Below are 12,500 nucleotides of genomic sequence, written 5' to 3' on the forward strand. Positions count from 1 at the left end.
ACATTACAGGCGCTTACCATAGCTATCTGTCATAGATCATTAGTGTATGTTTGTGTGTATGCGTACGTGCATACTCGGTAGTGTGTGTGTGTGTGTGTGTGTGTGTGTGTGTGTGTGTGTGTGTGTGCTCGAACCACCCAGTTTATAAATATACAGTGCCTTGCGAAAGTATTCTCTCTTCTGGAGAGAGTTTGCTGCACTGAAAGTAAAGGGGCTGAATAATTTTGCACGCCCACTTTTTCAGTTTTTGATTTGTTAAAAAAGTTTGAAATATCCAATAAATGTAGTTCCACTTCATGATTGTGTCCCACTTGTTGTTGATTCTTCACAAAAAAATACAGTTTTATATCTTTATGTTTGAAGCCTGAAATGTGGCAAAAGGTCGCAAAGTTCAAGGGGGACGAATACTTTCGCAAGGCACTGTATGTATATAATGGTGTGTATAGACAGTATGGACAGTATATGAATAGGAAAGGTGTGTACAGCAGCAGTCAAACGCTCCTGAAGGAATAGTGCCTCACCCATAACGGGGTTAACTCTGTACCAGAAGAGCAGTCCTGTGCTGTAGTCTACTACACCTGTTTATTTTGGGACTGTTGATAAGGAATGTTGTATATTTAAGAAACAGTGATTCAGAGAGTGTATTATTTGAAGTGTTTGGCCTGGCTTGAAAGAATGCTATAAAAGTAGCTGCACTGTGTTAGTGGGCCTAGGTCACGCTGAAGCCCAAAGAGAGAGACCATCACGTCCAGCTGTCCATCTGTCCTTCCACCCCCACACACATGGTACGAGCCACTAGGTGCCATCCATTTTTATCCTGGTTAATACATAGCTTTGATAGGAGCTGGCCAGGTGGGTTGTGGCTGGACAGGCATTCATTGCCATGGGGTTAGAGATGGTGAGCTTACTGCATACAGTACAGTCCCTACACACACACACACACACACACACAAACGCAAAGAGCTCCTTTATTAGCAGAGCCTGAAATAGCAGGGATAATGCCAGACGCATGTGCTGTGAATGACAATGAGCTGTGTGTGTGTGTGTGTGTGTGTGTGCGTGTGTGTGTGTATGTCATTATGTGATAATTAGCTGTTATGTTGTCGTTATCAGAACCCCTGAGACGTACTAAATGACAGATGATAGCTAGGGTATACTGTATAACAGCTCTTAAGGAGAGTGTTGAACCCCCAGTGTGGAGATGAGTGTGTGTTCTGGGCTCTGTAGCTGATCTGGGAGTGAGTTGACTGATACTGATACAGTTCCATTATGTTGTTCTGAGTACTGGGCGTGTGCTGAGCCTCTATTATCCCCCTCTCATTCTCTTCCTCTCAGTACCTCCCCTTTTCCTTTTCTCTCTTTTCTCTGTTTTCTGCATTCCTCTCCCTCTCTCCCCATCGCTCCTCCTCCCCCTCTCTCCCCCCTCCCCCTCTCCCTCTCTCCCTCTTTCTGACTCTGACTGTCTGACCCGGAGCGACAGCACGCAGCAGCATTGACGTCACCCAGCGGTTGGCTGAGGAGCCCAGTCCTCAGGAGAAATGGAGGGAGGGAGGGAATGAGGGAGGGAGGATATTGCTTCAGTCCTCCCTGGGTTCAGGTCCTCCTAATCAGAGAATTACATAGTCTTTCTGTATATTAAGCTTCTGCCCCCAATTCTCACATGACCGTTTAGTAATTATGAGGAGAAAATCCTCACCCAGGTTGAGTTTGCCTCACCTCACTGATTTAGTGTCTCTCTTGGAACCAGGGCTCCCTCTTGAGGTCATGGACACGTTTATATTTTCAAATGTCTTGTCCTGACCATCTCTTCCTCTCTCCCCCCTCTGTCTCTCTCTCTCTCTCTCCAGATCAGCTTTAATATTGCATATAGATTGTAGCTTCCGTCAATGTAATTTACATCATTTCCAATCCAATATATATATATATATATATATATACATTTAAAAAATATATATTTTCCTTTATTACTTTCTAACCCTACCACTCCTTCCCTAATTGGAGTACACTAGTGAACAACAACGCTTAGGCTTCTACTTCCAGCTTCTACATACTATATACATACTATTTACGGGCACAATATTGTTTTACATTAGTTATTTAGTTGATATTAGTTGTTATTACTCCCAACCTTCAGCTCCAGTCAACCCCTCCCATCTATCTCTTAACACCATCCATATTGGATTTCTATTTGCCATGTATTTTTCAACTGTGCTGTGATGATCTCTCTCTCTCTCCCGTCTCTCTCTCTTTCTCTATTCCGTCTCTCCCGTCTCTCTCTCTCTCTCTATTCCGTATCTCTCTCTCTCCCGTCTCTCTCTCTATTCCATCTCTCTCTCTCTCTCTCTTCCGTCTCTCTCTCTCCTGTCTCTCTCTCTCTATTCCGCCTCTCTCTCTCCCTTCTCTCTCTCTTCCGTCTCTCTCTCTCTCTATTCCGCCTCTCTCTCTCCCGTCTCTCTCTCTCTCTCTCTCTCTCTCTATTCCGTCTCTCTCTCTCTCTCTATTCCGTCTCTCTCTCTCTCTCTCTTCCGTCTCTCTCTCTCTCCCGTCTCTCTCTCTCTCCCGTCTCTCTCTCTCTCTCTATTCCGTCTCTCTCTCTCTCCCGTCTCTCTCTATTCCATCTCTCTCTCTCTCTCTCTCTCTATTCCATCTCTCTCTCTCTCTTCCGCCTCTCTCCCTTCTCTCTCTCTATTCCGCCTCTCTCTCTCCCGTCTCTCTCTCTCTCTATTCCGTCTCTCTCTCTCTCTCTCTCTCTCTTCCGTCTCTCTCTCTCTCTCTATTCCGTCTCTCTCTCTCTCTCTCTCTCTCTCTCTCTCCTGTCTCTCTCTCTCTCTCTCTCTCTCTCTCTCTCTATTCCGCTCTCTCTCTCCCGTCTCTCCCATCTCTCTCTCTCCCGTCTCTCCCTCTCCCGTCTCTCCCGTCTCTCCCATCTCTCTCTCTCCCGTCTCTCCCGTCTCTCCCATCTCTCTCTCTCCCGTCTCTCCCGTCTCTCCCGTCTCTCCCCCGTCTCTCCCGTCTCTCCCATCTCTCTCTCTCTCCCGTCTCTCCCGTCTCTCCCATCTCTCTCTCTCCCGTCTCTCTCTCTCTCTATTCCGTCTCTCTCTCTCTCTATTCCGCCTCTCTCTCTCCCGTCTCTCTCTCTCTCCCATCTCTCTCTCTCTCTATTCCGTCTCTCTCTCTCTCTATTCCGCCTCTCTCTCTCCCGTCTCTCTCTCTCTCTCTCTCTCCCGTCTCTCTCTCTCTATTCCGTCTCTCTCTCTCTCTCTCTCTATTCCGTCTCTCTCTCTTTCTCTCTTTCTCTCTCCCGTCTCTCTCCCGTCTCTCTCTCTCTCTCTCTCTCTCCCGTCTCTCTCTCTGTCTACAGGAGAGAAGTTTGAGCTGCATGCTGGAACAGAGTCCACCCCCAGTGTTGTTGTCCACGTCTGCGACAGCGACACCGAGGAAGTGGAAGAACCAAAGAATTGCCCCAAACCAAAAATCATCCAGACCCGGCGCCCTGACCTTCCTACTTCTCACTGAACTCTGTCCCCCTGCCACTTCCTGCCGTAACATCGTCATCTGGAGGAAGGAGAATCGATCCCCTGTCTCTCTCTCACAGGAACAATCCCCGTGTTCAGCATTCCCCACCCTACGGCCGCCTCGCCCGGGCCAGAAGGGGAGTGCTCTCTGTTACTCATCCTCGTCGACATACAGCCGTTGATGTGCTACATGTATGATTGTGTTGGCAATACTCCATACTTACATCAAGATTCAGCCACCAGTGATTGGTTCCTGTCTGTATGATTCTGTTGTTGTAATGTCACACAGTTTGCAGTGATGGGGCAGCACCTTGCTTTGAGCTCGGCCTCTGATTGGCTTAGGGGTTGTGGCGAATGCCAGTGTAAAGAAGCCCATTGGTCGCCTTTATAGACGTGTGTTAGCATTGCTCTCGCTCCACTGCGTATGTACCCCAAGCACTGACGATGAATAGCGCTTCTCTCATTAGGGCATGCTAGCTACTGAGGTGGTGGGATGACTCTGGCGCTGCATGAGTTGAAGTAACCTGAAGGAGCATTATGGTAAATGGTCAATACTTTGTCTTATAGTCCCCTTAAAGTTGGGTTATTCATCGTGTTATCAGTGCTGTCTGTCGACCATGGGAATTCTTTCAATCTCGCCAATGCATGCACTGGTCTGATCTCGTTTGTGTGTTTACTTTGTTCCGTTTCCTGTATGTAGCTGTCAATTTGACCTCTCTTCTCTCTTCGCTAACTTCTCTCTTTTATCTCCCTGTGTTTCCTGGCTACCGGTGTCCTTCACAGAAAACAAGGCTAATAACAGTTACAATCCATGCACCTTACAGGGAAAGCATTATGTACAATGACATTTCTGTGATTGTTCCTCAGTGTAAATTGTTCTGTGTCCATGTCTTGTCCCTGAAAGTCTGTTTAAAGAAAAAGGAGGAGTAAGAAAACAAAAGAAAACAACATAACAAAGAAAAAATGGAATGCCTGGTGGCCACCTTTTCCTCATTGGCTGAAATGGAGAGCCAATCATATATCATCACGTGAAGCCAGTCTATAAAGTGCATGGTTACGTTTTTATAGAGATATTGTGTTGTCTGAGAACCGTGGCTCAGTCATGGGATTTCCTCGTGTTTCCTTTATGTGCCTCTGTAGGGAGCGAGAAAGAAACATTTATTCAAACTCACCACGAAGAAAATAAATGCATGATGACGATCCTGAGAGGAAAAAAAAAATGTTATTATAGAGTTATGTTACACAAATCTTCCAAGTGCTATTACACAGTTTCTGTCGAGATGGTCAAGGGGAATTACATACATACTGTACTCACACACACAACCATGTTTGTTTTCCTTTATTGTGTGTTTTGTTTTTCCTGTGTTGGTTCAATGAGTGTCTTCTTGGTGTGCCTGATTTAACTTATAGGCAGTAGAACAAGCCCTGTACAAATTGGACCTCCCTGTCTATTTGTGGAGAACTGGCGTTGTGATCAATTTTCTATTGTCCAAACTATTGACCCTTCCTGTTTCAGACATTGCACCTACACTCTGATTCTACATTACTGTGAGCCACTGATTCAACCCTGGGTGCTTTTATACACTAACGCCTCACTCTAAACCCGCACTGTAACCCCTCACTGTAAACCCTCACTGTAATCCCTCACTGTAACCCCTCACTCTAAACCCTCACTGTAACCCCTCACTGTAATCCCTCACTCTAAACCCGCACTGTAACCCCTCACTGTAATCCCTCACTGTAACCCCTCACTCTAAACCCTCACTGTAACCCCTCACTGTAACCCCTCACTGTAATCCCTCACTGTAACCCTTCACTCTAAACCCTCACTGTAACCCCTCACTGTAACCCCTCACTTTAAACCCTCACTGTAATCCCTCACTGTAAACCCTCACTGTAACCCCTCACTGTAATCCCTCACTGTAACCCCTCACTGTAACCCCTCACTCTAAACCCTCACTGTAACCCCTCACTCTAAACCCTCACTGTAACCCCTCACTGTAACCCCTCACTGTAATCCCTCACTGTAACCCCTCACTGTAACCCCTCACTCTAAACCCTCACTGTAACCCCTCACTGTAACCCCTCACTGTAGCCCCTCACTGTAACCCCTCACTGTAACCCCTCACTATACATCATTCCAATCCCCATCTCAGATAACGATGGCTCACATTATCAGATTTGATAACCCAGTTCAAAGTGCACGGAAATGTATTTTTTAATCCAACCAGCTCCAGTAGGATGTAGTTTTATTCCAACCAGCTCCAGTAGGATGTAGTTTAATTCCAACCAGCTCCAGTAGGATGTAGTTTAATTCCAACCAGCTCCAGTAGGTTGTAGTTTAATTCCATTCAGTTCCAGTAGGTTGTAGTTTAATTCCAACCAGCTCCAGTAGGATGTAGTTTAATTCCAACCAGCTCCAGTAGGTTGTAGTTTAATTCCAACCAGCTCCAGTAGGATGTAGTTTTATTCCAACCAGTTCCAGTAGGTTGTAGTTTTATTCCAACCAGCTCCAGTAGGTTGTAGTTTTATTCCAACCAGTTCCAGTAGGTTGTAGTTTTATTCCAACCAGCTCCAGTAGGTTGTAGTTTTATTCCAACCAGCTCCAGTAGGTTGTAGTTTTATTCCAACAAGCTCCAATAGGTTGTAGTTTAATTCCAACCAGTTCCAGTAGGTTGTAGTTTTATTTTACCTGCAATATTTTCCTATCTGTTATTGTATAACATTTACAGTCATTCTAATTGATATTTTAGATCAAATGATGTTGGTAATAATGAGCCACTATCCTTGTGGAAGTCATAGACTTCAAATGAAATTGAATACAGGCCCGCTCCTAAAAACACCAGGTTTGAATCATGTATTGTAAATGGTGCATATCAAATGTTTACAATAGTGTATTCTTCTTCCTTGTTTTATTTCATACATGCTGGCTTTAAGACACTGTTCCCTCACTATATGGTCAGATGAACCAGACACAACACATGCCACTGTCCCAAGTATGTACTACAGCCACCATTACTACCCTCAATGAGGTGACTTGTATACATGCAATGGTTTTTGTTCTGGACTTTGGTGTCTTTCGCCTAAACCTCGGATCTGTTGAATCTGCGCTACAATCTTGTCCTGCGGTCATATTCCTCCAAACGTAAACACAATAGACACTATGTACCTGTGTATGATTCAACATGTCCCGATATTTGTATTTTATTTTCAAATGAAAATCATTATATTCTTATCTGTTTCTTCTAAGAGTCAGTTGGATTGGAAGGGAATATCAGTGATGGAGGTAACCAATATGTGTATCGTGTAAAAATAGTGTATGACCATCAATGTACTTGTCATTCTACATGTAACGTTACAACAACCTGCCTGCCTACACTAAGGAGACATATCTGTATATATTAATCAATACTATTTTTACTGCATTTTTGTACAAATATTCATGGTAGCCATGTACAAGTAGTTCAAATGATTCTATGGTAGTATTAAAATAGTTTGGTTTTAATGAATTGTCTCGTGTTGTTATTTCGCGGCTCTGTTGCTATCGGCCTACTGATTGTATAGGAAAATGAAAAGCGTCTACATCACCTCCCCAGCCTCCATTTACATGGCTCCTTCTTGTAAAGTCTCCCCATTCAGCTAACCGTCACTCCATCCCCTTTAATTCCCTTCCTTGTGGAACATCAGTGTGTAAGGCTGGCCACGGCCAATTCGGCGCCACTCGAGTTGTTTTTCTCATCACCATTGTACAGTGTTTCATTTTGAACAAAGAGGACATCACTGTGATAAACGCAACATTCACCTCATCTCTCTCCATCTCTTTCCCTTCCACCCTCTCTCTCTCCATCTCTTTCCCTTCCACCCTCTCTCTCTCTGTCTCTCTCTCCATCTCTTTCCCTTCCACCCTCTCTCTCTCTCTCCATCTCTTTCCCTTCCACCCTCTCTCTCTCTCCATCTCTTTCCCTTCCACCCTCTCTCTCTCTCTCTCTCTCCCGTTTGTTCCTTATTGCTTTATCCTCTGTTGGAAATCGCTTGTTATTCCCCTCACTCCACTGTTGCCGTGGGTTTCTAGGGTGATGCTGACGCAACAGCCGTCAATCATGGTGGTGTTTCCAGTGCCCGCACCTTCTAGTGTGGATGACAGGTTACAATATGACGCTGATGTTCATTGTTCAGTCAGGGGGCTACAGGCTATGTTTATGAAGGCTTCAACTTTTTGTCCTTGCTGTAGAACAGAAATGACATGAAAAGTGGTGCTTTGACTCTCCCACCTTTCCTCTCTTCTCCTCAGTCTCCTGCCTCCTTCTAGCTGTTCGGTCATCCAGAAAACAAACCACTCAATAACTGGCTCCCATATAGACATGTAGAAACCACAGGCTTGGACTATAGGATGAGAATAAAGCCTGCTTGCAGACACAACAGTGACATCAATCATCGTTCTTGCCAAACATGTAACATTCACCAGGGTTGTAGAGTAACGGATTGTTTTATGGGTTAGAGTTAGAGTTAGGGTTAGAGTTAGGGTTAAGGTTAGGGTTTCAGCTCTAATGCAACGTATTATCAGTCTAGGGTTAGGATAATACATTGTGGAGCTGAAACCCTAGAATGGTAATACAGTGCACTTACAGCTGTTAGACTAACTCTTACCCTATCCTTTCAATGGGTACATGTAACACAATACTGGATTTATTACACTGTGCTTATAGGGGTAATTACATGCTAATAACAAAATGGTAATGCAAAATGTGACTATAAAAAAATACTTGGTTTATTACTAATAAATTCCATTACTTATTTTCAAAGCAGTGTTTATGTCCAATTTGCTTGCAAACGTCTAGGTCTTTATGGAGCCGTTAGGAGACAGACCGTAAATAAAGTGTTTGCTGATGAACCTGTGGTTTTCAGTAATAATAATATGAGACTGTGATGTCTGTGAGTAATAGATTAGGATTTACCATCTTCTATTTCATTGCATAGTAAAAATTCACAGAAGACATAAATCAATTCGCCTCTCTGCAGAGCAATATCTGCATGGACCACTAGGAGGCAGTAAATACCTTCCCATTTTATAGGCTGCCTGTTTTATGGCCAAATTTAAGCAGCTGAGATTTGATTTTATGGGTGTTATTAAAAGGAATGATCATATCATTATAAAGTGAAATGCCACCATAAAATCTATAGCCCCGTTTATACCTGATTATAACTTGCGTCCTTTGTCTTGATTTTGTCCACATTCTGATTGTACCCACATTGTCAGACAGGTGTAGACAATCAAAAGACACATTGTAATGTGTTCAGATCTTTCTGCCCACATCCGGAGGTAGTCAGACAAGCATTGCGTCTGGATATCTTACAAGTGTAAACAGATCTGGACAGAGAAACCATTTATGTCATAATTTTTCCACCCTCTAAAATCATTAACAGGTGGCACCATTGAGTGATTACATCAATGTGTCTTACATTAAATTAAAAAATCATATTTTGAAAGAATAGCTGTGAAATGATTTGCATAAAGGAAGGGACTAGGGAATCTGTTCACAATGCAGACACATTGGACGGAAAACAGTTTAATACCATGTGTAGACACATTTCTGGAAATATGGGTACAATCAGAATATAGAGAAGATCAGGACAAAGGACCCATGTTAGTACCAGGTATAAACGGGGCTTTGTAGACAATGTTGAAACATCACTATAGAATGCTAGAATGACAGACAGTCGGCCACTCTGTACAATATAATCATTTCAGACCAGCTCTGTCAGTGTTCCATTGATAATATTTATTTAATCGAGTGCATAAATATATAATTTGTTCCTTTGTTGGTAAAAATGTGTGTGTGTGTGCGTATCAGTGGTTGTTTCAGGGGGAGATGCTGTGTGACTTTCTGTATGTGCCTATAGTACATACAGTGGGGAGAACCATTATTTGATACACTGCCGATTTTGCAGGTTTTCCTACTTACAAAGCATGTAGAGGTCTGTAATTTTTATCATAGGTACACTTCAACTGTGAGAGACAGAATCTAAAACCAAAATCCAGATAATCACATTGTATTTTCAAGTAATTAATTTGCATTTTATTGTATGACATAAGTATTTGATACATCAGAAAAGCAGAACTTAATATTTGGTACAGAAACCTTTGTTTGCAATTACAGAGATCATACGTTTCCTGTAGTTCTTGACCAGGTTTGCACACACTGCAGCAGGGATTTTGGCCCACTCCTCCATACAGACCTTCTCCAGATCCTTCAGGTTTCAGGGCTGTCGCTGGGCAATACGGACTTTCAGCTACCTCCAAAGATTTTCTATTGGGTTCAGGTCTGGAGACTGGCTAGGCCACTCCAGGACCTTGAGATGCTTCTTACGGAGCCACTCCTTAGTTGCCCTGGCTGTGTGTTTCGGGTCGTTGTCATGCTGGAAGACCCAGCCACAACTCATCTTCAATGCTCTTACTGAGGGAAGGAGGTTGTTGGCCAAGATCTCGCGATACATGGCCCCATCCATCCTCCCCTCAGTACGGTGCAGTCGTCCTGTCCCCTTTGCAGAAAAGCATCTCCAAAGAATTATGTTTCCATCTCCATGCTTTACGGTTGGGATGTTGTTCTTGGGGTTGTACTCATCCTTTTTCTTCCTCCAAACACGGCGAGTGGAGTTTAGACCAAAAAGCTCTATTTTTGTCTCATCAGACCACATGACCTTCTCCCATTCCTCCTCTGGATCATCCAGATGGTCATTGGCAAACTTCAGACAGGCCTGGACATGCGCTGGCTTGAGCAGGGGACCTTGCGTGCGCTGCAGGATTTTAATCCATGACGGCGTAATGTGTTACTAATGGTTTTCTTTGAGACTGTGGTCCCAGCTCTCTTCAGGTCATTTACCAGGTCCTGCCGTGTAGTTCTGGGCTGATCCCTCACCTTCCTCATGATCATTGATGCCCCACGAGGTGAGATCTTGTATGGAGCCCCGGACCGAGGTTGATTGACCGTCATCTTGAACTTCTTCCATTTTCTAATAATTGCGCCAACAGTTGTTGCCTTCTCACCAAGCTGCTTGCCTATTGTCCTGCAGCCCATCCCAGCCTTGTGCAGGTCTACAATTTTATCCCTGATGTCCTTACACAGCTCTCTGGTCTTGGCCATTGTGGAGAGGTTGGAGTCTGTTTGATTGAGTGTGTGGACAGGTGTCTTTTATACAGGTAACGAGTTCAAACAGGTGCAGTTAATACAGGTAATGAGTGGAGAACAGGAGGGCTTCTTAAAGGAAAACTAACAGGTCTGTGAGAGCCAGAATTGAGAGCCGTAGGTGATCAAATACTTATGTCATACAATAAAATGCAAACTAATTACTTAAAAATCATACAATGTGATTTTCTGGATTTTGGTTTTAGATTCCGTCTCTCACAGTTGAAGTGTACCTATGATAAACATTTACAGACCTCTAAATGCTTTGTAAGTAGGAAAACCTGCAAATTCGGCAGTGTATCAAATACTTGTTCTCCCTACTGTATATGTGAGCATGCTGCGTAGCTCTGTTTTGTTTTGTTGAAGCATGTGTGTTTGTGTGTGTGTGTGTGTGTGTGCGTGTGTGTGTGCGCGTGCTGTTACCATGCTCCAGTGCTCTGACAATTCATGGTCCTGCATCCTGATCCCCAGAGCTAGGCGAGCTGTGCCCAGGCTGTGGTGGAGGAGCTTGGGGCAGGAGCCACCTGGTGTGGGTCTGGGGATTAGACCAGCCAGCGTGGCCTTCAGCTGCCTACTGAAACACCTCAGCAGACTTTCACCACAACCAACCTTTACTACCATCATTATGTTTACGGATTTAAACACCTCAGCTGAAAAACCTCACAAGTCTGTCCGTTTGTCCGTCCATCCATCATCCATCCATCCATCCATCCAGTAGAACAATCACTGATTCACCTCACTAACACTCCTCCTTATTAATACATCCAAACCCAACCAAAGACCATGCTTAGGCTCCTGTCGAACTGCAACTCACCCTCACAAAGCCCACATCAGCCGATGAAAACTATTGTTGTTCAGCGGAGGAGTGTTAAGGAGAATGGCTTTGAAAAAAATTTCCTGCATGTTTTTTACAGTATCAAAAGATTCTTCAGCGATAGAAAAAGGATTCAGCCCATTTCCTTGGATTGTTGGGAACAATGGTTTCTCTACTGGCTCTGTTCCAGCAGCAGCCCATTGTAAACGGACATGATCACAGCGTATTGACACGCTGTTTGTTAGTGAAGAGAACCAACGCTACACCAAAGGAATCATATCCTGGAATGCATGTTAATGTTGATGTGCGAGCCCAGCATAAAGCTCTTCTTTGTTTGTGTGGGTGTCTTTTATTCAAGAGCTGGCTGGCTGGGTAGCTGGGTGGGTAGCTTGGAAGCTGGGTAGCTGGATGGGTGGCTGGGTAGCTTGGTATCTGGGTAGCTAGCTGGGTTGCTGGGTAGGTGTCTGGGTACCTGGGAGGCTGGCTGGTTAGCTGGCTGGGTAGCTGGGTGTTTGGCTGGCTGACTGGCTGGGTGGGTAGCTGGCTGGCTGGCTGGGTGGGTGGGTGGGAGGCTGGGTATCTGGGTAGGTGTCTGGGTACCTGGGAGGCTGGCTGGTTGGCTGGGTAGCTGGGTGTTTGGCTGGCTGACTGGCTGGGTGGGTGGCTGGCTGGCTGGGTGGCTTGGTAGCTGGGTGGGAGGCTGGGTAGCTGGGTGAGAGGCTGGGTGGCTTGGTAGCTGGGTGGGAGGCTGGGTGGGTAGCTGGGTGGGAGGCTGGGTGGCTTGGTAGCTGGGTGGGAGGCTGGCTGGCTGGGTAGCTGGGTGGGAGGCTGGGTGGCTGGGTAGCTGGGTGGGAGGCTGGGTGGCTTGGTAGCTGGGTGGGAGGCTGGGTGGGTAGCTGGGTGTTTGGCTGGCTGACTGGCTGGGTGGGTGGGAGGCTGGGTGGCTTGGTAGCTGGGTGGGAGGCTGGGTAGCTAGCTGGGTAGCTG

At 45.2% G+C, this 12,500-nt stretch overlaps 2 protein-coding genes across 3 annotated transcripts in view; one reads left to right on the plus strand and one right to left on the minus strand.

Moving 5' to 3' along the window:
* The window catches only part of rcan2 (regulator of calcineurin 2), a 117,802-nt gene extending 110,782 nt beyond the window's left edge, over positions 1 to 7,020 (plus strand). For both annotated transcript variants that reach the window (XM_029676656.2, XM_029676657.2), the window contains one exon: positions 3,362 to 7,020. In XM_029676656.2, the coding sequence (XP_029532516.1) occupies positions 3,362 to 3,516 (155 nt within the window). In that variant the 3' untranslated portion in view covers positions 3,517 to 7,020. The remainder of the gene's footprint in view (positions 1 to 3,361) is intronic.
* Positions 7,021 to 11,862: 4,842 nt separating this feature from the next.
* Positions 11,863 to 12,500, minus strand: part of LOC135574770 (uncharacterized) — a 1,222-nt gene continuing 584 nt past the window's right edge. Inside the window, exon 2 of the mRNA XM_065026972.1 lies at positions 11,863 to 12,500. This exon is cut by the window's right edge and continues 85 nt beyond it. Within this exon, the coding sequence (XP_064883044.1) occupies positions 11,863 to 12,500 (638 nt within the window).

The sequence above is a fragment of the Oncorhynchus nerka genome, linkage group LG13 (assembly GCF_034236695.1).
Source record: "Oncorhynchus nerka isolate Pitt River linkage group LG13, Oner_Uvic_2.0, whole genome shotgun sequence".
Taxonomy (NCBI): Eukaryota; Metazoa; Chordata; class Actinopteri; order Salmoniformes; family Salmonidae; genus Oncorhynchus; species Oncorhynchus nerka.